Consider the following 25,573-nt stretch of genomic DNA (forward strand, 5'->3'; position numbering starts at 1 on the left):
ATGGCGAAAATGGAGAAATTTGATTTTGAGAAGGGTCGCTATCGGCCCAAGGGTTTGAGCACCCTGGAAAAGTGTCTGATATTTCTCTTCGTGGCCATGACGGGTGTCTGCATCGGCCTTGCAGTCGTCTATGTCACTGAAAAAAATGACTCTTCAACTGAGGTAGTAGGTAAGTGTGTCTTAAGTGTATTTGCTCATAATGAGTTATATTGTTCTTCTCAGATAAGACAAAACTAAACCCAGCAGCACAATAATCCTTAACAACACAGTTAAACGACATTTATATGACAATATCTTAATTTTAAACATTACTCAAGACAAAATAGAATAAAAAGTTTTCTATAATTGGAGGTTTTAGTGCCTCATTTGTGCTCCTGTATCCAGAAACTCTGTGTAGTCAACGTTTCAGTAGCTGTGGGGAAATACAACAAGACAAGCAGTGAAGAATGTCAACGGAAAATCTACAGTGAGAGCTTCCTGAGGCCACACATCAGTGACTGAGCTACACTGAGAAGCATCTTGTCAGATTGGACCTGCAGTCCCTGCTGACAGATGATGAATTTTATTGTCAGTGGTTTTTCACTGTCGACTGTATTGGCTGCAGTTGGTGATTTATCCTGACTTGACTGGGTGGCAAATGATGATCTGATGATTTGGAAGATCAAATGTAAATAGCATAGGAAATCAGAAACAGTTTTTATAACATGCTGAACTAAGATGGGTAACATGGTATAAGCATTTTAGCTGGTTAACATTAGCATGTTAGTATTGTCATTGAGAGCATGCTAGCGTTAGCATTCAGCTCAATTTACCACCGGTATGGCTGTAGACTGACAAGTGTTGTAAGATTTAAGCAAATGTGAGAACAGGGTTTTGCAACCTAATCGTGAGAATACAAGTTGCAGGTATATGTGTTCAGGTACAATTTTGTATTTTAAGTTGTGATGACATTATTACTTATTATGGCTTTCATATCATGAGGTGGAGGGGACAGTGGTGAAGTAACAGGCGACAAGGCTGCCAAACTGGTGAGCGCAGTTCAAGTCTGGATGTGGAAGTGTGAATCCACGTGGTATTTTCAGGGAGTTTTAACCCTAAACATGATGTTTTTCTAACCCTAATTAAGTTGTTTTTGTGCCCAAACCTTACCTGAGTATAAGCAGTGTTGTAACAAGAGATAAATAGACAATTGGACCTAAAGTAACATAAAGAAACAGAAAGGTTTAACTTATCTGTGGTTTTGCAGAAACGTACTTTGCCAACATTTAATCTTGCAATTGGGTTGCTTCTCGTCTGTAAATCCACCGCCATCCTCTCCACCTGCAGATACAATAACATGTAATATGAACGTGATATGACACGTGTTGTCAATATGGCACGTAGGCCTATGACACGTACAAGTGTGAACGTATCAGGGTTTTGCAGAAACCTGCTGCCTTTTGCTGAATTAAAACATGTCAATATCTTAGGGAAAACAGATTGTTGACATTTTCTCGAAGAGATTTACTTTCCTATCCTCCAATCGTCTCTTACTATCCTGAAGGAATTGAAATACTTTTTCATTTTTAAAAAACAGATTTTTATTCCTTGTCTTAGGCAGGAAAAACAAATTCCTGGTGCCTTTCTTTAAAAATGGAAGTGGGGAATTGTTTGGGTTTGCATGAGAGGAGTAAAGTGATTAAATGAATATCAGCTGAACCTATTTGCTTTAAGCAAATCCACTCTGTTGCTCTGTATTATCAATTCATGCTCTGTTTCAGTGTTGGATCTTGGTCATTGGAACAACTAGAAAAATACAGTCTATCTTTATGAAAAGCATTAAAAGGATCACTGCCCCCCAAAACGAGATGGCTTGTTTTACATAACAGAACAACAGTGTGATAATGTTGACAGCTATGTTCTGCCTGAATGACAGAATATGCTCCAGTTTTTTGTCGTTAAACACAGCTGTGCTCCAGACTCCTGAACAGAAGATGCCGTGGCCACAGGGGAAACATGCTGCAACTGTGGATGATAATCAATGCTGTTGCCAAGGCATCTCCATTGATTTTAATTTTTCACTGCAGAAACCATACAGTGTTTTTTAGACATTTGAATTTGCTGATAAATATTCCCCCTTTTAATCTGTGGTGCCAGTTTTGGCACAATAGCACATAAGCACTATAAGTCACGGTCCACCACTTTGTTTCAGACTGAAAAATCTCAACAACTATTGGATGGATTGCTATGAAATTACAAATATGCAAGGTCCCCAGAGGATGAATCCTACAGACTTTGGTGATCCCTTGATTTCTTCGTCTAGCGCAAACCGCAGGTCAAAGTTATAACTTAATATACCTCAAAACCTTGTGCTCCTGCTGGAACACACAATTAGACTTGTTTCAGGGGAGGGTAATGAAGAGGCTTTTTTCCTCCATCGGCGGCACCATTTTTTAGTCCATGCAGGTTAGAAGCTGTTATGAAAAAGAAGATATAACACAGTAACAAGTGCTCTCTTTTGTCTCACAGTTCCAGGGGAAGAGTCGGGATGTGGTGGTCCCCAGCAGCTGTCTCAAGAGTCAGGCACCTTCACCAGCTGGAACTATCCCAACAGCTACGACGACGGCAAGACCTGCACCTGGCACATCACTGTGGACCCTGACAAGGTGACATGGCATCAGCATCACTGCTCTTCCGAATCTCAATCAGTGAATTATGTAGAGCTACAGTCCCAGGGATCTGTGCTACATTAGCAATCGGGTTGCATTGTGGGTAATGTAGGCACAAGGTTTTGACCTTTTGAAGGAAGACAAATGAGTGGAATGAAAAGGACAACATGTCTGGTTCTCCTGCATCGATTTCTGATCCTTTTTCGTTTAAACCGTCCATTGTGAGTCAGACAGTGTTATAGCAGTGAGATGCAGATTCTGTAATCTTTTAATAGCTGTAATCCTCTAAGATTGACCAGCAGTGTGCATAATCAAGATTCTAGACAAAAGAGAAGCTCGGAGATTTTTCAATACTGGCTTTCATGTAATAGCCTCAATTGATGTTGCCTCAGCAGCTTCACTGTAGGCCTTTGTCCTATTGGTGAGGTGAGCAATACAGTGTTTAGAAATAGATTTTTATGATTTTTGTATCTATAAGGCACAAAATAATCATTGTATTCTATAGACATGAGATTATTCTGTGATGGCAGAAAATAATTCTCCTCTCGAAAACCCAGCTCCAACATCATCTAATCTCTTTTTTTTTTTACAGGACAATGCTGATCAAAACAATTCACTCTTGTCTCCACATCAGACAGAGTCTTTTATAGTGTTTGTGCCTGATGTCTAATCAGTTTGTCAAGTCCATGTCTTATGTGAGGCCAAGCAGTGGAGGACAGCTGGGATGAATGCAGTGGCAGCGTCTTGGACAGATGGCTGCCTTGTCTCCTTCATTCTCCTCAGCTCTCCTCCCCACACCCACAGGAGGAAACAAAATCCTTGATGCTTCTTTCTCTGTTAGCATGGCTGCCTTCCTGAATGCCTGATACTGTGGCTCTTTTTGTGTGTCTCTATCTTCCCTTTTCTATCTTTAAACACACATAAACATACAGACAGGGGCACACACTTAACATGTGCCTGGTTGCAGGTACACATGCATCATGCGGTCATATTTCACACTGCCTTCCCCGTCAGCAGCCCGTCTCTCCTATCAACTTCTTAGATTGAAAAAAGCAAGATGAAACACCTCTGCATGTTTCTGTTGCAGGTGATCCATGTGTGGTTTGATGACTTTGCTCTGGAGGACTCTCACTCCTGCACGGGAGACTTCGTCACACTGCAAGACTCTCTGGGAACCATTGGTAAAGAATGTAGTTAGTAAAGAAAGGGTCGATTCTGAATGTTTCCTGGTGAGATACATACATAGACAGACAGACTTACATGAAGATAGATACACCAGCTCTTTCAGCCCGCAGTGCCAGCTTTGATGTCATGCCCGAATCAGTCCATCCATCCATGGGCAGACTCAGCCAGTGAGCCACACAATCCTGCTGGTCCGCTGCACACTGCTTTACTCACAGTCACACACACTCCACCGCTAGTTTTCCAACCAGGCTGCAGAGTTAAAAGCGGTGTGCTTGGTTCACAGACATCTTTGATTTCTGTTCTCTCAAAGTTAATTAGAGGCAAATAAACCCACAGGCGGGACAGACTGGGTCACAGATTCAAATAATAGTGGCATATTTGTTGAATGATTAAAAAATGTGTGAAGACTCAAAGTCAAAGTCCTGGTGTTTGGCAAAAATACATTTTACATCATTAATAGTTACAATATTTATTCGGTTTATTAATGGATGCCAAATGAGCAACTTTAGAGAGTCTAATATGAGATAATATCAGTAGATATCTATTTGTCATAGTCTACACAATGCCCTACCTTTCTTTCAGGAGCAAGACACCCAGACTGAAAGAAACTAAATGTTTTGGGATCACTTTGTAGTTGAATGCATCATTATGTGGTTGTGTAGCATCATTTTTGTGGTCCTCTGTAGTTGTTTTCTGTGTCATTGTGATTGTCTTGTGTCACTTTGTGGTAATTCTCCATCATCTTGTGGTTATTCTGTGTCTCTTTGTAGTTGTCACTTTGTGGTCATTTGCATCAATGTTTGGTCGTTTTGTGTCTCTTTGCAGTTACTTTGCATGTCTCTGTCGTCGTTTTCATCACTTTCGTGTCTCTGTGTAATCTTTATGTGATATTCTGTTTTAACAGTTAACCCTTCTTTTTTATTGTAAATGATCATCATTTTTGTGGTTTTGTAGGTAAATACTGTGGCTACGTCAAGCCGAAGCCGTTGGTGTCACTTACAAACCACCTGACGGTGCACTTCATCTCCAATGACAGAAAAACAGACAAAGGATTCAAGGCTCATTACAAAGCTGTGTCTCCAGAGCTCGCACCAGGTAAGAAGATGAGTGGGAATCCATTTCAGAAAGAAAATTGCCTTGACTCTGGAATAATGTTGGATGTCTGTCGTACAGTGTATGATTGACCTAGAAAGTAAATGTTGCAGGAATGGGTGTGGAATGAAGAGAGGGGCAGGGAAGGGGAATGAAAAGGGGGTGGGTGGGGCTGGAGGGGTGTATTGCGAGTATCCTTGAGGTTTATGTATGAAGTACCCTCCCTCCATCCCTGCTGCCAGAAATAGCCGGAGCTGGTGGCTCTCTCCAAGGTGACCAGGGGGATATGATGACCCCCGGCTTCCCTGAGCAGAACTACCCAAATGGAGCACTGTACCAGGTACGGCCACCCACACAGGAGAGGACACACAATAAAAGCTCCAATATGACAGCTACATGGTAACATTCACTTACACTGAGTGTTTTTACATCTGAAGAGGCACTGCTGACCTTTATCTGAGGATGTTAGGTTGTAGTACACAATATTACACAGTGTGCCCTCTGCAACAGACTGGAAATAAATATTTAACTCGGAATAAACTTTACTAGGATCAGTTGTTCTTTTTACCTAATAAACTACAGTATTTTGCATTTTTGCTATAATTGATGTGGTTATATTAAAACGGGGTCGATGACAAACCTGTAGAGAATTATCACCCTTCTCTGCAGTTCCCCTATAACTTAATGCGCATTTGAGCCTCTTTCAGCTCATTGTTTTGGTTTTACAGGCCGCAGCTTTACTATTTTGGTTCCTTCTCGTGCTCACATTAGTATTTTTCCAGACACAGCTGTTTTATAACTGAGAATCCTTTAATTTCAGCTCTGATTAACCTGATGTATGCTAGCCACTTGTCCAGCACCAAATGGCAGACAGTAACAAACAATCCATCATTTAGCAGCTAGAAGCCAGACATTTCCCTCTCGACTTGGTTGAGTCCAAAAAAAGAGATAAAGGGAGAGTGAAAGTCACCAGAAACACACCTCAAAATGATAATGTTGCTCTTATGCTAAGGAGACTGTTTGCTAACATGTTTGCCATAATAACTTTAGTGTTGTACATTGATTTCAGTTTCAACTCCTGGTCAAAAAAATCTGTCAAAGCAGGCAAAAACTAAAGTGAGAGCAACAATTGATGGTTAGAGGCATTTATTGGAAAACAAAAGTCAGCAGTAGGCCTAGCTAGCTGACTTCCCTGAATATTGTACCATTAGATAACTATCATGTCAAGCCACTATTGCTGGCAGTTACAGCTAAATAAAATCCAATATTAGCACTAATACAATTGATTCAGCTAAATTAAAATGAGCTAAATCAGGAAATCAGTGTACTTCCTATTTACAACGTGGAAACATAAGGTTAAATAACCTAGACTACTTGACATAGCTGTTGTATACCCTTAGTGGTCACAGGTTGCATTTTTGTGTCTGTAATGTTATTTAAGGGCTAACCTTTGTTAAGATGTGGATGATGTCTTCAATAAGATTCATTGGTATGCTGAATTTAGTTTTAAAGCTGCTGCCACTTATTATGTAAATCCATGCTAGTTAAATCTACTGATTTCAAAAGCGGATCGGTTTAGAGAGAGAAACATAAGTTATAGAGGTTTATTCAGTTTTAAGAAGAATTTAATTGTGGATTGCGCAAATTAACTGCAACTCACTAATAGGAAGATGTCCTGGATATTATATCATACCATACTAAATTTACTGTAGTGGTACACAGCGTGTTAGTATTGATTAGCATGTGGTTCTAAACAAACTTAAAGATTACAGCTTAGCATCTCGATGTAAATCCATCAGCTATGATCACATTGACAGCATTTGTGATCTTGATCTGTGATTAATGCATCTCATTTAATTTGAGTCAGTTTTAATGTCAGGGCTTGCACGCTGGGTGTGGATGTGGAGTCAGATGGTGTTATTTGGCTGTCATCATGATTTCATCTTGCTGTGGTTTAGTATTACAAGTCAGCACCTGTCCAAACAAGAGCTGAATCAGTGATACATTAAGTTATCAATTAAAGTGTGTCAAAATGCAGTTTCTGCAGAATCAACTGTTGCCATTTGCTGTCTTTTAAATGGGCTGTGCATAACAAGGAAAATTATTTGGGGAAATTATTTGGTGATGCAGGTACAAATGATTGCCATGTGTCTGTTTTTACTTTATGTCTATGTCGGATCAGTGGAGAATCACGGTGCCTGAAGGCGAGAAGGTTCGGCTGACATTTACTTCCTTTGACCTGGTTCCTGAGGTCTGTGGAGACTATGTTCAGGTCTACGACGGTGCCAAGGCTGGCTCTTCTTTAATAGGTAAGCATGACATTAGAAATGTTTCTAGTATATGCAGTGAGGGATACAAGAGGAAGAAGAATTTGCACCATGAATAAAAGATGAGCTCAATTAAAAGTTGGAGAAGTTGTACAATGGAGAGAGACTCTGGAGTCTCTTTTGAACTTAATGGATCTAAGTATATCTGCATAGACTTCACAGTTAAAGTAAAATTGATAAATTGTCAATCATCTAAACTAATATATGAAGACGTTGCTGTTGTTGCACAATCCTCTGACATTGTTCATCACTTTTTAACACTGACTATGACCCATTAAAGGTAAATTCTGTGGAGGCACAATGCCAAAGCCAGTGGTTTCCAGTGGCAACACAATGGTGGTCCGCTTCAAAACGGACGGCAGTTTGACTTCTAAAGGATTCAAAGCAACTTACACCAAGTCCAGCCTCCCAACTGTTCCTCCACCCGCAACAACATCCAGACCCACAACATCCAAACCCGCAACAACACCAGTAAAGCCCACTCCGACAACAAAACCAACCCCCACAACTTCTGGTAAGTATCCTCTCCAAATCTACCTTTCTGTTTCACTGTTTCTTGTTTGCTTAAAGGTCCCATATTAGGCTCATTTTTAGGTTCATACTTTTATTTTGGATGACTGCTAGAATAGGTTTTAATGTTTTAATGCTCAAAAAACACAACAGTTTTCTCATACTGTGCAGCACTGTATTCCCCCTCTGTCTGAAATGCTCTGTTTCAGCTCCTGTCTCTTTAAGGATACCAGGTCTCCTCCGATTGGTCAGCTCACACACACCTGAGCCAGCACCACTAACAACAACAGAGCAGCTGTGCTAAAATCATTCTTTCGTGCCAAATGAGACGCTAGGCAAATACAAATGTGTGACTCTGTAATGTAGAAAAAATTTCTCTGGACTGTCTTCAGCATATTTGATAACCTCTGATAACCAAATGACAACATTAACCTCGATGTGGCTGAACAGCTCTCTAAGAAAATCGTCCATTACGACCTTGTTTTTAACTGACTTCAGAGATTTTTTATTATTAACGGTAATCAGTTATCTCTCGAAAGTTAATGCTGATACACAGCAAACTACAATATCATTATCTACTGTATGTGCTCACATGGTCTGTGAGGGTCATCTGCTGGCCAAATATTGTGCCTCCATGTGCACTTTTCCCTGCACAAACACTGCTCTTACAAAGTGACAGCTGAGGATGAATGCAAGCAGCTCTTTGTGTAGGAGAGGGGAGATACCCCTTGAGGTTTATCTATTCATCACTGTATTTAAGCTATTGGCAGTCAGACCTTTGCTCTCCAGTGGCCAATTAAGGTACTGCATAATGAACCTGTTCATGGGGCTGTTTTCTATCAAAGCGGGCAGTTCCTCATCAATTAAAAACAAAAGAAAGAGGATTAACTCACACAGAAAACCTGGCTATTGATCCAGGTTTCCTTCTTCTTAAGACAACTTACAAAATGAAGTGTGAATATGATCAAATATTCTTTTCAACATTACTTCCTCTAGGGCGTAAAGGAGTGATCCAGTCTGACGGTTTCCCAAATTCATATCCTGCTCATGCAAATAACTCCTGGGAGATCGTTGTGGCCAAAGGATTCCTGGTTAAATTTCAGATTACTGACATCGCCATCACAGGAGAGACTGGACAGTGCAAGGAGGACAAACTGATCATCTCAGACAAGTACAGCACACTAGGTGAGCCATGGCTTCATCTTTTACTCTTTTACATCAAAAACACTGACTTGTTTTGTGCTATTTCTGCATGATGCATCTTAGGTAATCTTCGAAAATATCTGTTTTTCGGGCCACGTCTGCTTTGTGTAGCCTGAATGCAGCAACCCAGCAAACAGTTAATACACATCGGCTTAAAATTTAACCTGTCAATATAAAAGAGGACTTTGGCTTGCTTCTGCTGCACGTTGCTCAACTAACGACTCTAGTACTGTATGAATATCACAGTATCTGTCCCCTGCTGTAAAACTGTCGATTAGGATCTTCTTTGCTCAGAGCCCAGCAAACTATAAATTACATCTCATTATTATTCACTTCAGTGGCTGCAGTCGGGCTGATACCGCTTTATCTATTGCTGAGTTCTCAAGGACTAAAGCGCTGAGATAGAAGCACACGCTCTCTGTGAAACACACGCAGATAGGTGATGGGAGGAGTGTGTTAATGGTGCGTCCTGTTATGTCGTGGGGTATGTGTTTGAAGCGAGAAATGAAAAGCAGAAATGAGAATAAGCAGCTAAGGTTTGAGTTTCAAAGAGCCCTTAAAGTTGGATTATGTAAGTTATAAATGAAGATATAACACAATATTCCTTACACAACTGAAAACTTCATAAGCGAAAAGGACATTGTGGCTCACATCAGTTCACTGTTGGCTAACTTAAGATAGATATTTTTACACTAAGTTCAATTACTTTTTCCTCTTTTCTTCAGTTTGGTTAGGTTTAGGAAAACATGGTTTGGGTTAGAAATAAACCCTTTCACCACGTTAACCACGTGTTAGAGTGAATAACTTTTTTCTGGTCGTAAAGCTACGACCTTACAAAAACATGATTGGTCAATTGCAATAAAGGAGCAACATTAAAGGGGCTCTGTGGAGCTTCTTTGTAATGCTGGAAGCTGGTTGTTAGTTTATGTTAATAGACTCCATTTATAGACTAACTAGCTACTGTTACTCTCTGTTAGCGAGTGTTGAGAGGCACTGTGATGAGGCCCCTCGAGAGCGTGCATAAAATTCACATCCTTTTGACTGTTGCGGAAAATCCGACCCGAGTCCTTCACAAAGAAATTCACAGTCCGGCAGCATTTAACAACATAAAGGCAATCGAGAGAGAAAGGGAAGGTTACAGTCTGCTCACATATGACCAGCAAAAAAGTGACTGATACATATAAACTGCTACAAATTGTTACAGAGAGCCCCTTTAATTATGATGTTCCAGGAACAACATTCATACAGCAATATAAGCTCTTGCAACATTTCACAGCCTTTAAGCTACAGCTAACAAATGACTGCCTGTAAGGAGAAAGGGCTGTGATGCTAGTTCTGTATATCCCGCTGAGAATCAGCTGATTGTTTTGGCTTACTGGTCCATATGTTGTACCATGAAGCTAAGAGACTGATATATTTTTTCTCATAAGGGCTTAAAGGCAAAGAGAATATTGGACTTTTCTAGTGCTGAGAGAGGCACAGCGAAACTATGATGATAATAACCTCTAAGAATTAAAACAACGACAATGTATTACAATTTGTGCCATGAAAAAAAACAATAAAAATACATGTACAAGACTGATCATTTAAAACAAGCACTGTTTACATGTGAACAGTGTCAACTTTCCACCTCATTTTGTGTTCAGTAGCTGATGAATTCACACTCAGACAGTAAAGTCATCTTCATTTGTTGGTCAGCGTCACCATCCATCAAGCACACATGACACACTCAGCCTCACACTAGCACACACTTACTTACAGCCAACAGTGCTTACAGTATTTACCCCTCTTATCTGTTTAGCTACATTCTCTGAACCATCCGTCTAATCCTGGCTCTTCTCTCTTCGTTTACCTCCATCTTTTACCCCTGTCCTTCCTCTCCCTCAATCTCAGGCACACACTGTGGCTACCTCATCCCCCCGGTGATAGTCAGTGCCAGTGACACAATATCTGTCACCTTCCAGTCCGACAGTCGCCTCACAGACCGAGGATTCTCTGCCAGCTGGGAGGCTGTGTACCCCGAGGATATCGCAGGTACTGAGGACACACACACACGCACATACACAACACACATACACAAACCAGAACACACTCACATCTGCTGAAGCAGCTCAACACCTCATTAAATCTAACCATAAAACATTTTCACTCCTCCTGTCACATATTTATAGAAAAGGCAAAGTCATTGCATAGGCAGTGTGATCTTTGTTCAGCACAGGTCAGGGTACAGTGTGAAGCATAAAAGGCAAGATAAAACTGCTTTATCTTTTCTTTATCATGATTGTCAGGCATGAAAATGAGGTGAGACCCCACGTGCAATGGTGGAAAAAGTACTTAAGGGCCCAGATTTTTACTGAAATAAAAATACATAACAATTATGAAGTGGTTTAATGCATGTCGTATTGTGTATCATGTTACCTGCACTTCGTAGATGGTCCAAGTGCAGCTCATTTTCAGCGACTGATACAGTTGGTTAGTCTAATGTGTAACAAAAGACACATCGTATTTAAAGTAGAAATTATAGCAAGCCCTGATGAAGACCTAATGGTTGAAACATGTTGGCTTTGTTAATGATTTAGCCACCACAACAAACGCTTTTTAATATGTCCTTCTTTGTTTTTTGATATATTGATATTTTCTGTTTTGGAGTGCCTGGACTACCTTGGTAATCACCCTTTCTCCCGTTTTCCAAGAGCACCCGACATAATTTTTGCCAACATTGTGTCAAAAAGAGCAACCAGTCATCTTCTCTTTTCTTCTCTCTTGTCTTTTCAGTATTTGTTATGGGATGAACCATAAACACTGTCCTGTACCTCACATTGATATAGTGGTACACAGTTTTATGCCACTTTCTCATACATATCTGAAACCTTTACCATTAATATATGGACACTGTATATATTTTGGATTTTACACCTATTTTTTTGGCTCTGCATCTCACCTTTTTACTTTTGTGATTATTACTGTTAACTTCTTTATTTTTCTGTTGTGTATACAGCTCTTATTTGCACCTTACCGTTTACCAGTTTTTATATATGTTACACAAAGATATTTGCACTCTTTACTACTTTCTGCTGCACAGAAATGTCCCTCAGGATACTGGTAATAGACCTTTTCTTTTTTTTTTTTTGCTTTAACATATCATTATGAAGTAAATGTTGATTGCACAATGTAATGGCTATACAATAATGACACCATCTGCGTTTAGATTGGTTCCCTATAAACCTTGCTTTCACTATGCAGTTTTGTCTGGCACCAGGCACGAAATCTCCTGAGAAAATGAGGGCTGACTGGCGATCCAGTCAGGCAGGCAGATTGGCACCATTCCTATCTGCTTTCACATATCCATGATAGAATAAAGGAATGAATAAACTCTTGTTTTCAAAGGAAAGTTATCCAGTTGTCTTTGCGACAGCAATAATACAACATAGAAATGTTAAGGGGGGGAAGTTGTCTGTTTCTACTTCAATTTTCCCTTTGAAATCTGATGAAGAAAACCTATTAATTAGTTACTCCTCAAGACTCTCTCTTCTCACAGGCAGATACTGTACCTCGTCTACACTTATCTAATTATTATCTTATATAATTATAATATGATCACATATCTGTTGTTGTCATCTCTGTTTCAGATATCCAAGGCTGTGGCTTTTCTTCCCATGAGGAAACCGGGGTTATCAGGTCCCAGAACTGGCCTATGAACTACAAGGCTAACACTGAGTGCATGTGGAACATCGCTGCACCTTCTGGCGAGAAAATCACACTGGACTTCACGCACTTTGACCTCGAAGCCAAAGATTTCATATCGTCCAAATGCTATGATAACATAATGGTGTACGACATCAATAGTTCGACTAATGCACTGAATGGAAAGCACGGTATGTTTGTTTTGCGGAGCTACTACATGACTGGCTACTTCCATGATCGTCTATAACATTTTTACTGCACCTACATTAGCACTTGTACGTCCTGTGGGTCACTATATTAATTGTTTCAATATATTTTAGGTCCATTTTGCGGGACTAAGCTGCCTCCTCCCATCCAGACAAGAGGGGACAGGCTGGTGATTCGTTTCCATTCAGACTTGTTTACTGAGTCCAAAGGCTTCAGGGCCTACTGGACGACAAACCACAGCCTGCCTGCTCCCACTGAGCCGCCTGTTAAGCCCAATCCATGGGACAACATCACGATAGGTGGAGTATCTATATGAACATGACACAGTTTACTAAAACCTTCATTACACTGCAATATTGAAAGTAAACTTTAGCTGCACTATTCTATATTTTTCATGTTGACAACTGATGATGTGTAACGCAAAAGTGATGAACCCAGAGAGAATCAACACCTGATTTTCCTGCCTGCAATTTGCCTCTCATCAACTTCAGTTCCAAACACAGGCAGGCAGCTGTTTTCAGCATAAAATCTGTGATAAATCAATGGTAGAATATCTGCACAGCACCAAACAGCAGATAGACACTTGCAACTTGCTGGTGAATGTAACTGTAGAACCAGATATTTTCCTTGGAAAGCAAATCAGAGCTTACAGGAGCGTGAGTATTGAACAAATGCAATCCAAATGACAGATAATGTTGGTCATGCCAACTGGATGTGGAAATCCAGGCCTTTTTTTTTTACACACTTGCACCGCAACTTTGAAAGGCAATAATATAAATGAAATGTTGTGTTTTCAGCATGTTTCATTGCCCCCAAGTGGCCAATAATAATAATAATAATGATAATAATAATGATAATAATAGTAATAATAATAATAATGCAGGTATAACATTAAGTGCTGAGACAGTCAACAATTTCAATAATCAATTCAATAGTTATTTTAGCCTCTAGCATGTGAGGGTTTGCTGCTTTTTCTGTCTGTTTTTATTGTAAACTTAGTATCTTTGAATTTAGGCCTGTTGTTTGGACGCAACAGGTCATTTTAATACATGAGCTGGGGCTCTGAACAATTGTGACAAGCATTTTTCTTTATTTTTGGGGCATTTTATGGACTCAACTAATAATTTATTAATCAACAAATACTATAGTCACCAGACCTGTTGATAATAAAGGTCTAGTATGTAAAACCAAAGCTCAATCCCATTTCCAATTTGTACACCTACCCCTTGTTTTTTAGGGGAACTCCTTGCCCCTCAGAACAGAGTTACACGGGGTAGTGATTAAAATCTACCCCTATGAAATGGGACAACCCTTAAAGACCCTCATATGTCATCAGTAGTTGTCAGTGGTGTTAATTTAAACAGGTGTGACCGGACATTTCCAATATGGAAAAACCTTCATCCTACCCCTCTATCCCAACAACAATCTTTACCTTTAAAAATAATAGCCACAGCTCCAAAGATGACCAGATTTCACATAGCTACAGTTTACTGTAGCGCGGCTACTTGTACAGTAACTCCATGTATTTCATGTGCCAAATGTGAAATATTGTATTTCATATATATGATTTAACCTTACACATGATATTTTGGGTTACTTTATTTGCAATCTCCACTTACTTATCCCTCCAGTCATATTATAGAACATCTTGGGGTTAGCAGAGCAGTATTGCTGCACAGAGCTCTGCCTTATATTCATCTGATTAATGCTTCCTCCCATCCTCACCCCTTCTTCATACCCCCACCTCACACCCACCTCCACCTTCCGGCGCCTACAGTAGATGCGCAGTAAAACAAGGTGATAGGTGAGAGCATGATGTGAACTGGCCCAGTGCTTCACTTTCCTTCCTCACTGATCCTCATTCTTCACCCAGCGATGAGCCCCAGGTGGCCCAGGTTCCTGCCGAGCCGATTGCTGAAATAGAGTTTTATAGATGAACTCTGCTGCCTCTCGGTTTTTTTTTCCCAGCCAGGCTCTGACCAGAGGTGCCCTATGTGTTGGGGAAGGAAGGAAAGAAGTGTGAGAAATGAAGGGATGTGGGACAAGAGTGACTGGGACAATTTAATGTCAACTCCTTGGATGACCACAATAAATGTATATCTTCACAGGTAGTGATGTTAGGATGTCAAGGAGCCTGAGCTGGAAAGTCCAGTTCAGGACCCATTTTTTGTTTTACAGCAGGAGGATTGTGTTATGTTTGCATGAAGATACACTGAATACATTGCTGCAGATTAGATTAGTAAAAGCCAAAAACAGAGGGACATAGTTCGCTGTAGCCAGCAGTGTAAAAAATTAAAAATTAAAATTGGAACAACAGAGCCATTAACTGAACGGGCTTATCTGTGAGCTGCAGATATATACTGTATATTCAAGCTTTGTTTATACACACACAAACCACAAACACATTCATACATGCACAGAAAACCAGACACAGGATGGATAACAATGGTTTTCTTCTCATTTTCTAGACTGGCCAACTACATGTGGGAAACCATCCATTCCTCCTGCTATTACGTCACGCATTGTGAACGGAGAGCCGGCCAATCCGCACTCCTGGCCCTGGCAGGTGTCCATGCAGGTGAGAGAGTCCGCTAATAAATGTAGAGAATTCATGCAAAGATACAGCTAATTATGTCAGAATGAGGTAACTTAACCAGATCTTAAACTGAGGCACAGTATCTGACTTCCAGAGTTTTAAAATCATTTTCTTTGCAATTACTATTCCATACATAAATGTGCTTTGCACCGAAACTCTATGTTTAAGTAGAGAAGGAGAAACCCCAAATAATGCGATCATTGGGTCAGGATCAAACACACAGCTGTACATGTCAGAAAACCACTTAAATATGTTACACCAAAAATTATATAATGGTGGGAAAGATTCTGTGCAGTTTGGTTTTTGAGTAATGAAGCCTGTGCATCACCTTAAATTGGATTAACTGGTGCCTGGTGTTAATAGAGCAAGATCGGGCCCTACCAAGGCCCTCCTTCCAAACCTCATCTCCAATCTGCATTCCCAGCTCCTCCTCCCAGGAGTTTTTCAAAGAGTGTGTAGCATAAACCGTTTGTTCAAAGAATATATTTACAAAGTCAGACACCAATTTTTTAGATTCAGGTGGACCCAACAAAAGCTTAAAAATCATTTTATCTTCTGGAAGGGACTCAAAGTTAGGCACACATTGACGGACATAATTCTTAATCTGCAAGTATCGGAAAAAATGTGTTGTGGGAAGAGAAAACTTGCTTTTTATCTGAGCAAATGTGGCAAACTGTTTATTAATATACAGATCTTTCAGAGTGACTAAACCCTTTAGCCTCCAACTGTTAAAAGACCCGTCCGAGAGGGATGGAGAGAATGCATGGTTGCGATATACTGGGGCATGGATAGAAGTGTCTGGAAGTCTGCAGCCCTTCCTAATTTGCTGCCATATTTTTAAGCAATTGAAAATGATCATATTATCCATCTTAACAGTTGCAGGAGATCTGGGTGTTGAGAATAGAAGAGTTTTTGAAATTCTGTGAACTTTAAAGGCCCAAATAAAAGGCAGAACTATCGAATCCAAAGATTTGAGAAAAGGTTGTGCCAAAAAAATAGGTACATTTTGAAAGAGATTCAAGAACCTCAGCAGGGAAACCATATTGATGGCATTTATTCAACCCACCATAGAAAGAGGAAGAGTCCTCCATTTTTCAGTGTCCCTCTTCAGTTTCTCCACTTTCTCAAGAAAGTTCAGCTTAAAAATTAGTTTAGGGTCTTCTGGCAAAACTACACCAAGATACTTCAGCCTGTCTGTAATTTTGAACGGGAGATTATGCAAAAATTCAGTGTTGAGATCAGCGCCCAGTGACATGAATTCACTCTTCTGCCAGTTAATTGTGTATCCCGAAACTTCACCAAATGTTCTAATAAGATCCAACAAAGCAGGAACTGATTTCTCTGGTTGTGATATGAAGAGAACAACATTGTCCGCATATAGGGAAATATGGTGATCCACATTACCCAGCCGGATGGGTTCAATATAAGGGTGATTCCTGATACTAATGGCAAGAGGCTCAATAGCAATGGCAAAGAGCAATTGGCTGAGGGGGCACTTGGCGTGTACCGCGATGTAATCGGAACGGCACTGATCGGAACATTTTGTGTTTTGTGAAACTTCAGCTGACTTTCCATCGGCATAAGCTCGAGCAGATTTGTTATTCATTATATGATATCAAAGAGTAATTTGTTCCCCACTCCTCTGTCTTCTCTTTGTCATATTCACCAATTGACTGACTGCTGCAGGATATTTGCTTACATATTTAATGATCAATATACAAATGTCTTCAATGTCTTCTTCTCTGCTTGTCGGTGTGTGTTTGTTTCAGGTCTGGCCAGAGAGCCGTCCAGAACCCAGCTTCTCCCATACCTGTGGTGGTACTCTCATTCATAAGAACTGGGTACTTACAGCAGCCCACTGCTTCATAAGGTAAATGATCTCTTTCATCCTTCTCACATACAGCACAGGTCCAAAGACAAATTAAGAAATATATACACTAGTGTAGGTTTTTAATGCCACTTTCATCCACAGAGTTTTCTCAAACTTCCTGGAAGCCCATTTGCTTAATCTCATCAGGCAGTTTGGTGTCTGTGCTCTTACCTCAGGCTTATTACAGTGCAAGAGCAATGCCTTGTTAGAGATAGCTTGCTGGCTAATGGTCTTCAGTGGCCTTTAGAAAGAGAGATGATGGTGCACTGAGGAGATTGTTGCTGTATAGTTTTCTGCTGTGTGCGTGAGTAGAATGTATATGAGGTTGTGTGCCACAGTGGTGAATATGCTGTGTGTGGTGCAAATTCGCACAGGAAAAACAGACACTGTTCAAATAGCTTGTCATCTTGAATAATACAGTGAAACAGAATAACACTTTTTAAAGCTGCTGTAAGTGATATATCTTTATCAAAATAAGTGTTAAGTAGCTCTATACTCCTACAGTAATCCTTCAGTAATGAAGTGTTTGGTTGGTAACCCATGTCTCTCCTCCTCCTGTTCATGCAGTAAAATAGAAAATACATTTTATGATATCCCTGCCCACTGTATCCAATCAGGACAGAAAACTCAGTGGAGACAGTCCACTCTGCTCATGAAGGAGCAGAGTGCAGGATCCGCCTGTTTGCTGCTATGTCTGGCGATTACCGCTGCGTGTTTACGTGGTGACGTACAGAGGAGGATAGCTAACTGAAAAATGGACAGGAAGTTAGCTGAAACAACGGCAACGCTTACAGCAGCTTTAACAGAATGTAAAAATTACACAAATTTTAGGAAGGAATTCTTCACAAAATTTGAAAAATACTGACCTGATTGCCAGAGTTTGACAGACAGGGAGGAATTACTCCTCGTTCTGAGGGTAAAAGAACGAATATGCAGTGCCCTCTGTGAAGTATGCCACTTCCTGCCACAAGAAAAGAGAAAAAAGTTAATTAAAAAAATTGTATGTATATGTGTATGTATGTAGCTTAAGTGTGTGTACATACATATACAGTACATACACAGTGATGGAATGTTACTAAGTAGAGTATTTCAATTTTTTCCCACTACATTTATTTATGGTATTTGTTCATTTCCTCCCTTATTTTTCATAATTATAGTTTTCATAATTGTGCTTTGGCAACAATAAATCAGTCAATCAATCAATAAATAAATCAAATGCAAAATGTCATGCAAATAAAGCCTATTGAGCTGAATTGAATTGACATATATCTCTGTGCGTTTACTGTAAACTGTGAGGACTTATTATTAATTCATCTGCTGATCTGTTGCCCAGATACGCTGATGAGCTGCAGCGTTGGCGCATGTGCCTCGGCAAGCACAACCTGACCTACACAGAGTCGAGTGAGCACTGCTTCGGTGTGGCTGGTATCTATCGCCATGAGGGGTTCAAGTATCCCACAGTGCCCACGGTGGAGTTTGACATTGCTCTGGTCAGGCTGGACGGAGACGCAACGCCCACTTATGAGATCTCGTATGCCTGCCTTCCCTCAGTGGAAGAAGTGCTACCTGGGGGCAAGAAGTGCTACGCCACTGGCTGGGGAGATGAGACCGGTACTGCACATGAAGTCCACGTCTGCATGTTTACACTCATATATTAAAAGGGCCATAATTCAGAATATTATGATCAGATATCTGCCTGAAAATTAGCCTGCAGATGACCTGTAAGTGCCCCTGTTAGCTGGAAAACACAATCGGTCCACATCATATCGTCTTACATGGTCAAAGTTCAAATTAGATAACAATAAAACTGAAAATGAACACTTAACACATGTTTGTCTAAGGAAATATTTTGGCATCTGGCAAAAAAAATGCCTTTTTGTGACTTCGTATTACCCCTGCTTGAGAGTAACAGGGGTAAAAACTCAGTATAGTTCTTTATATTCTTATTTACATTAACTTCATGAATATGAAATAAACAAAACAACCTATTTAAATAGCAAAACAAATAAAACTACACAAACTTGCATAATTTCCAAATGTATGGCTTTAGAAATTGAATCAAACTATAGATTTTTGGATTTGAAATCTCATTGACTATATGATGCATCAATTGTCCAGAGGCTGACATGTAAGTGGCTCATGAGAGAGGAGAAAGAAGAGAGAGTGGGTCACTGCTTGACTGTTGTGGGCTCTAGGGCGGGCATATTACATCCGATCTGCTCAAATGAGCTGTCAATCAAACGGGCCCTGGAGCTTAACAGTATGCACCATATCAGGCCTCAATGTATTTCATGAGAATATATAATATATTAAGATACCAGATGATCTTATTTTTGTCATAGATGGTCCAAATATGATCTTATTTCTACAGTTTCTGGGATGACATGAACTCCATAGCGGTATAAAAGTGGTCCCATGCTGGGAGTTGAATAGTTTCCAAAGATTGGAGAATATCACTATGCATATAATCATATTTGGATCATATCTTGCAATAATATCTCTGGATTCCTGGGTTTTGTGCACAGATAGTCTCACATTTTTTAACTACTTTGAAGTAGTTATTTTATACACTAAAATAATACAATAATCCACCACTTCAGGAGACACTCACTCCTCATAAATTGCATAGTTTGCATGCCCTCTGCTGGACTTAATCTGTAAATACATCCTGTATTTATGCTCCTCGGTGTGACAAGTTAAGATCTTTTTAACAATCAAAATTGTTTTTTGTGATTCTTAGGTGATTCCATGAATGCTAAAGTTGCAGAGGCCCTTAATCAAGTGGCCCTGCCTGTTGTGCCATACGACACCTGCAAGAGGATGGACTACTGGTGGTTCCAGGTCAAGACCTCCATGATCTGCTGTGGTTATACCCTGCCTGATGAGCTCAAGTCTGTCTGTCAGGTAAAATAAATCCTACAAGAGGACAGGACTGATTGTCAGTGTGATGATTTTACACATCTAACTGCTGATGTTGTTTCTGATGTTTGACAGGGAGATTCAGGTGGTCCTCTGGTGTGCCAGGATGCTGCCGGTGGTCCTTGGGAAGTTCACGGTATAACCAGCTTTGGCCCTATCGGTTGCATAATGGATAAGAAGCCCTCCGTGTTCACCCGCTCCTCTGCCTACATTCCCTGGATCGAAAACGTCATCCGCAGGGACATCTACAATGAGCACAGTAAGAATCCAGCTGGTCTAAACTGACCCACTTTGCCCCAAACCTAAATACGGTCAAAGAATTTCTTGCTTGTTTTCACCCTCTGTTCTCCACGTGTAGCATCTGGCTGTGGAGGGCCAAAGAACTTGATTGGCACTGAAGGCACGGTGTCCTCGATGGGTTACCCTGGCAGCTACAGCAACAAAGCCAGATGCCAGTGGAACATCCAGGTGCCTGTCGGCAAAGTGGTCCACCTCCATTTCCACAGTTTCTCCCTTGAGGAGAGTCAGATGTGCTTGAATGACAAAGTCAGCATCACAGACAGAACAGGAAGTCTAGGTATGTGAATATCTGCCTCCTTATTCTCTCTAGCTGATAGTACATTTGCTGAGTTATTCACATATACTTATTTACGTTTCTTCACAATAAAACAAAAAAAGACCTAACTTGCATTGATCCTAACGACGGGTTTCAAATCAGGGCAATCAACTCAGTAGGCAAATCTATGGAAGAAACCAAAAAGCAAGCAGCCAACAAGCACAAACTAGAAAAATACAGGATGTAAGTCAGAATAGAAAACATCTTCTATTCAGATTAGGGAAACTATCTACTAGGGGACTCACAGAACAATCAACTAGTGGACTATCACAACCACAACCAAACATTATCTACAGTACGTCGTCCAGTCAGATCACTGCTCATTTGTAAACAGCCTGAACTGGTTGTATTTGAGACCTTTTTGACAGAATTGATCATTGTTATTGGATGAATAAAATATGATGAATCTGCAATGAATTGTCTATTTGACTGCTTTATGAGATTAGTCAATGACAACTAAAAGACAGCAGTCATTAATGCCTAATATCTATATCTAATATCTTAAAATACAATGCTTCAAGTCAATATTTAAGGGTCAACCAAAAAAACCTTAATAAGAGAACATGATATACCAAATTTATAAAATAATATATATAAACATACTTATACATAGAAAAAAGGTCAGCAATTAAATACGATGCAGCCCAGCCAGTCGCCAACATGAATCTCAACATGCATGAAATGTTACACAAGACCAACAGGCTGTACTTAAATGAAAAAAATCCTAAATAGTTGAAAAATTGCATAAACATTATGAGAATGCAGTTTTCCCATTCTCTGTTTTTATGTTTACCTGCTCCTCACTAGAATAGGTGTGACTTTTCCCTGCAGCCGGCAGCTGTAGCTCTGAGCCTACTGCTCTGTGATCTCCTGTGTCTCAGCCATAAAAGTCATGTAAACATGCTTATGTGTCCTGCATGCATAATATAAAAATAGGACAGAAAGAAGCAACAAAAAAGCAAAAAAGACGTCAATATACTTTAAACTTTTTACACAAGCTTTTAGGACAGACGTTCCTTCAAAGAGTAAGCCTTCATGTTCACTTCTCCTCAGGCACATACTGCAGCCATGTACCCCCTAGAGACCTGGTGAGCAGTGGAGACCAACTTCAAATCAGCTTCTCCTCCAATGACAAGGTGGTGGACACCGGCTTCACTGCTACCTGGAGGGCAGTGTATCCTAATGAGGGTAAGACAGGAGAAAAGTGAAGCTGACAGGACACGCAGGGAATAGCCTTCAAGCAAATCCGATGTATCTCATTGTTTCTTCTTTCTGTTCCCCTGTCTCTCTTTCCCACACACACACAGTTACTTGTGGAGGAAACTTCGGCAGCGAACAGGGTGAAATCATCTCTCCTAAGTGGCCCGGTGACTACCCAGCTCAGTCTGTGTGCACATGGCATATCAGTATTCCCTCAGCAGAAAGTGTCAGTGTCGTCTTCACTCACTTTGAGCTGCAAGCTATAAACATGTTAGGAGACTGTGTGGACTACGTGGAGTTCTTCAATGGACAAAACATGAAATCACAAGGTTGGTTATTGTTCTTCAAATTCTCCTGTGTTTATTTTGTTTTGGTAAGTATTTCAGTTTTATCAGTAGTGAGAAAATGATCCGGTCTTGTCTGTTTTTCAGGTCGATTCTGCGGCTTTGGCCTTCCACCAGTAATCACCATCATGGGCAACTCAGTCGTCATACGCTTTGTGGCTAACGGGAACAATCAACAGAGCGGGTTCCGTGGTTACTGGACCACTGATCTCACTGTTTTCCCCACTTTACCTCCTCCACCTCCCAACCCATGGGACAACATCACTATCGGTGAGTGTAGTCAAAGTCATAGCTGCCCCGTCTCTGATGTGGGTTTCCACTTTCAAAATGGAGCTTCCTCAGATGGTATAAACCGCAGTGGGCCCTGAAACTGAAGTTTTAATCCGGTCTTCCATTGACTTTACCTGTTAAAATGCAGGTACAATACATGACACACTAGTTACAGATGGTTAATTGTACATATTCTCTCCACAGACTGGCCAGCAAATTGCGGAAACCCAGCAGTTAAACCCAAAACAGTTGCCACGAGGGTGGTTAACGGGGAAGAGGCGATCCCCCACTCCTGGCCCTGGCAAGTCTCCATGCAGGTACTGCCAACACCTGTTTCTCTGTGTGCATCATTAACAGTCAGAGAAAAAAGGTTTTATTCTGAATTAATGTATTTCTCTTCCCCAGGCCTCACCGATGTCTCCCATACCTTACATGCACGGTTGTGGAGGTTCTTTGATCCACGAAGAATGGATCCTGACTGCTGCTCACTGTTTCATGTTGTAAGATACCAACACAGAAAGGCCGACAGCACACGCCATCTGAAAGGCTCACAGTTCTTTAAAGAAGCTGTAATATAATCAGAATATAATGATCTGAAAACAGAGCTAAAAGCAGAGTGAATATTGGAAATACATTTACAGAAGAAAGTCCAAATGAATGTTATTGTTGCTCCATAACTGCCAGACATGTAAATAAGCAACTGTTTGCCATATATCAGTGTATATATGTCAATGTTGTGTTCGCAACTTGTTTCCACTGCCACTAAGTGGCCAACCAGCTTGCACAATGGCCAAAGGAAAAAGTAGAACAAGTTCTAACTTTCACCTTCAACCTTGTAACTGCTTTCCAGCCCACTGAATAAACCTTCCTACTGGCGCATGTGTTTGGGGAAACACCACATGAACTCCTCCATGGACGTTCCCTCAGCAGAGGAATGCTATATGGTGGATGGCATCATCCGCCACGAGGGGTTCGTCTATGAACAGGATTCCAGTGACATCACCAATGACATAGCCTTGGTGCATTTGGCCAAGCCTGTCAAAATGACGAGGGAGATCAGCCCCATCTGCCTGCCCATACCTGGGGATTTGATGCATACCGGGACACCTTGCTTCGTCACCGGCTGGGGAGACGAGAAAGGTAGAAGTGATCATGAATTTCAATTTCCTGTATTGGAACTGTAGTCGTAATGCTATATAATGAGTCATCATATCCATTTGGGGCCTTGGATTTTTTTCCTAAATTATAAAATGTCCTATAGACTATAGCCAGACTTGAAATGAATGAATTTCTCCATTCCTGTGAAGTAATTTGTCCAATCAGCATAGCTCGAGTTGTTCACATAGCAGTCAATGCGGTTTTGTAAAGTTTGGAAAACAGAAGTACGACAACATTGAATATCACAATCTCTACACTTCACCTGAAAACTGGATTGTGGACACCTTCAAGAGCAATCACAATCTAAAGTCATCAGATTACTCACTTACTACTTACTACTTACTTTTACTTGTCACTTCTATCTTAGGTAACTTGTTTCCCCAAGTAGCCAAGAAGCTAAATCAGGCGGCACTTCCCATCGTTGACTTCAATACCTGCAGCCAACCTGCTTACTGGTGGGACACCCTCAGGCCCTCCATGATTTGTGCTGGATACGAGTCCCCAGATGAGCTGAAGTCAGCCTGCCAGGTGAGAAGACTCTTTGAGAGAAAATTAAAATGTTTTAGATGAACACACTGATATCCTTTAGATGAGGATGGTGCTTGGTTGTTTTCTCACACATTACATAAGTGTTCAGGCCTCTCATGATTGTCTTTTATGTAACACCCTGTAAACTGTTTTTGTTCGTGGTCAGTCAGCCTTGATTGCAAATGGCTGCACGGTTTTCAGGCATAATTGGACATGGGAAAATAGGAACATTATTCGTTTGCCGTAATGAGCGATCATGCAAACAGAGCCTGGGAAGATTAGAAATTTAGAAAAGAGCCTTCAGAACTGTAGTGAAGGTTTTGAAAATTCAATAGAGCTGACATTTGCCCCCCTCGGGAAAACTCTGTCACATTTTTGATAAAGAATGACCTTTATGTGTAAAATTCCTTTACAGAGATGATTTCTAGTGACTGTCAAAATCAAATGTTCACCACTTTCTCTTCTGCTCTCCCGAAGGGTGACTCTGGAGGTCCTTTAGCCTGCACGTCCACTGGAGCGACTCCGAACTGGGAGGTGCACGGCATCGTCAGCTTCGGACCTCAGGGCTGCATCAAAGACAAGAAGCCCTCAGTATTCACCCGCGTGTCTGCCTTCAGCGACTGGATCAACGACAACATGAAGAAGTTTATTTATGAAAATGGCAAAACCAACTAAAGCTCACATCTTGAAATGAAGATTTCTGACAGCGTTAATGTTAATTTCTGTTGTTCCTTCAGCTACGGAAGAAGTCTTTGTACGTTTTTATGATACATTTAAGCTATAATAAGGCATCTCTCTGGCAGTGTGAGAACAGTTTATATTCATTCATTTTCATACTTTTGATGTATGAATTTTTCTATGCAACCCTTTTGCTTTCCTATAATTATTATTGTAATAATAAGGATGCTGTTGTACAAACTATATTAAAAACTCTGTGGTTTTGTACTATTTCTGTGTGTTACTTCACTGCTGCTACACCAGTGATAGAATGTAACTAAGTACATTTAGTCAAGTACTGCACTTAAGTACAATTTTGAGGTATTTCTACTTTGCTTGAGTTTTTTTTTCTGCAACTTTATGCTTCGAGTTGACTACATTTTAGAGGCAGATATTGTGCTTTTACACAAATATATTTATTTGATAACTTAAGTTACTAGTAACTTTGCAGATTATCAAAGCCAAATTAATTATTACACAGTTTACGATAATCAGAAAA

The 25,573-nt window shown here is 40.5% G+C and overlaps 1 protein-coding gene across 1 annotated transcript; it reads left to right on the forward strand.

Moving 5' to 3' along the window:
• Positions 1 to 25,032, forward strand: LOC140993787 (ovochymase-2). The gene is made up of 25 exons (XM_073463364.1): positions 1 to 169; positions 2,515 to 2,645; positions 3,736 to 3,829; positions 4,788 to 4,928; positions 5,168 to 5,265; positions 7,108 to 7,234; positions 7,533 to 7,766; positions 8,759 to 8,947; positions 10,859 to 10,999; positions 12,595 to 12,840; positions 12,970 to 13,155; positions 15,325 to 15,434; positions 17,222 to 17,322; positions 18,656 to 18,933; positions 20,063 to 20,226; positions 20,317 to 20,500; positions 20,600 to 20,818; positions 21,911 to 22,045; positions 22,165 to 22,386; positions 22,489 to 22,671; positions 22,876 to 22,988; positions 23,077 to 23,171; positions 23,522 to 23,811; positions 24,197 to 24,357; positions 24,835 to 25,032. Exons 1-25 carry the CDS (start codon positions 1 to 3, stop codon positions 25,030 to 25,032), a joined length of 4,209 nt encoding a protein of 1,402 aa, XP_073319465.1.
• Positions 25,033 to 25,573: the final 541 nt, after the last annotated feature.

This window comes from Pagrus major, chromosome 1, assembly GCF_040436345.1.
Source record: "Pagrus major chromosome 1, Pma_NU_1.0".
NCBI lineage: Eukaryota > Metazoa > Chordata > Actinopteri > Spariformes > Sparidae > Pagrus > Pagrus major.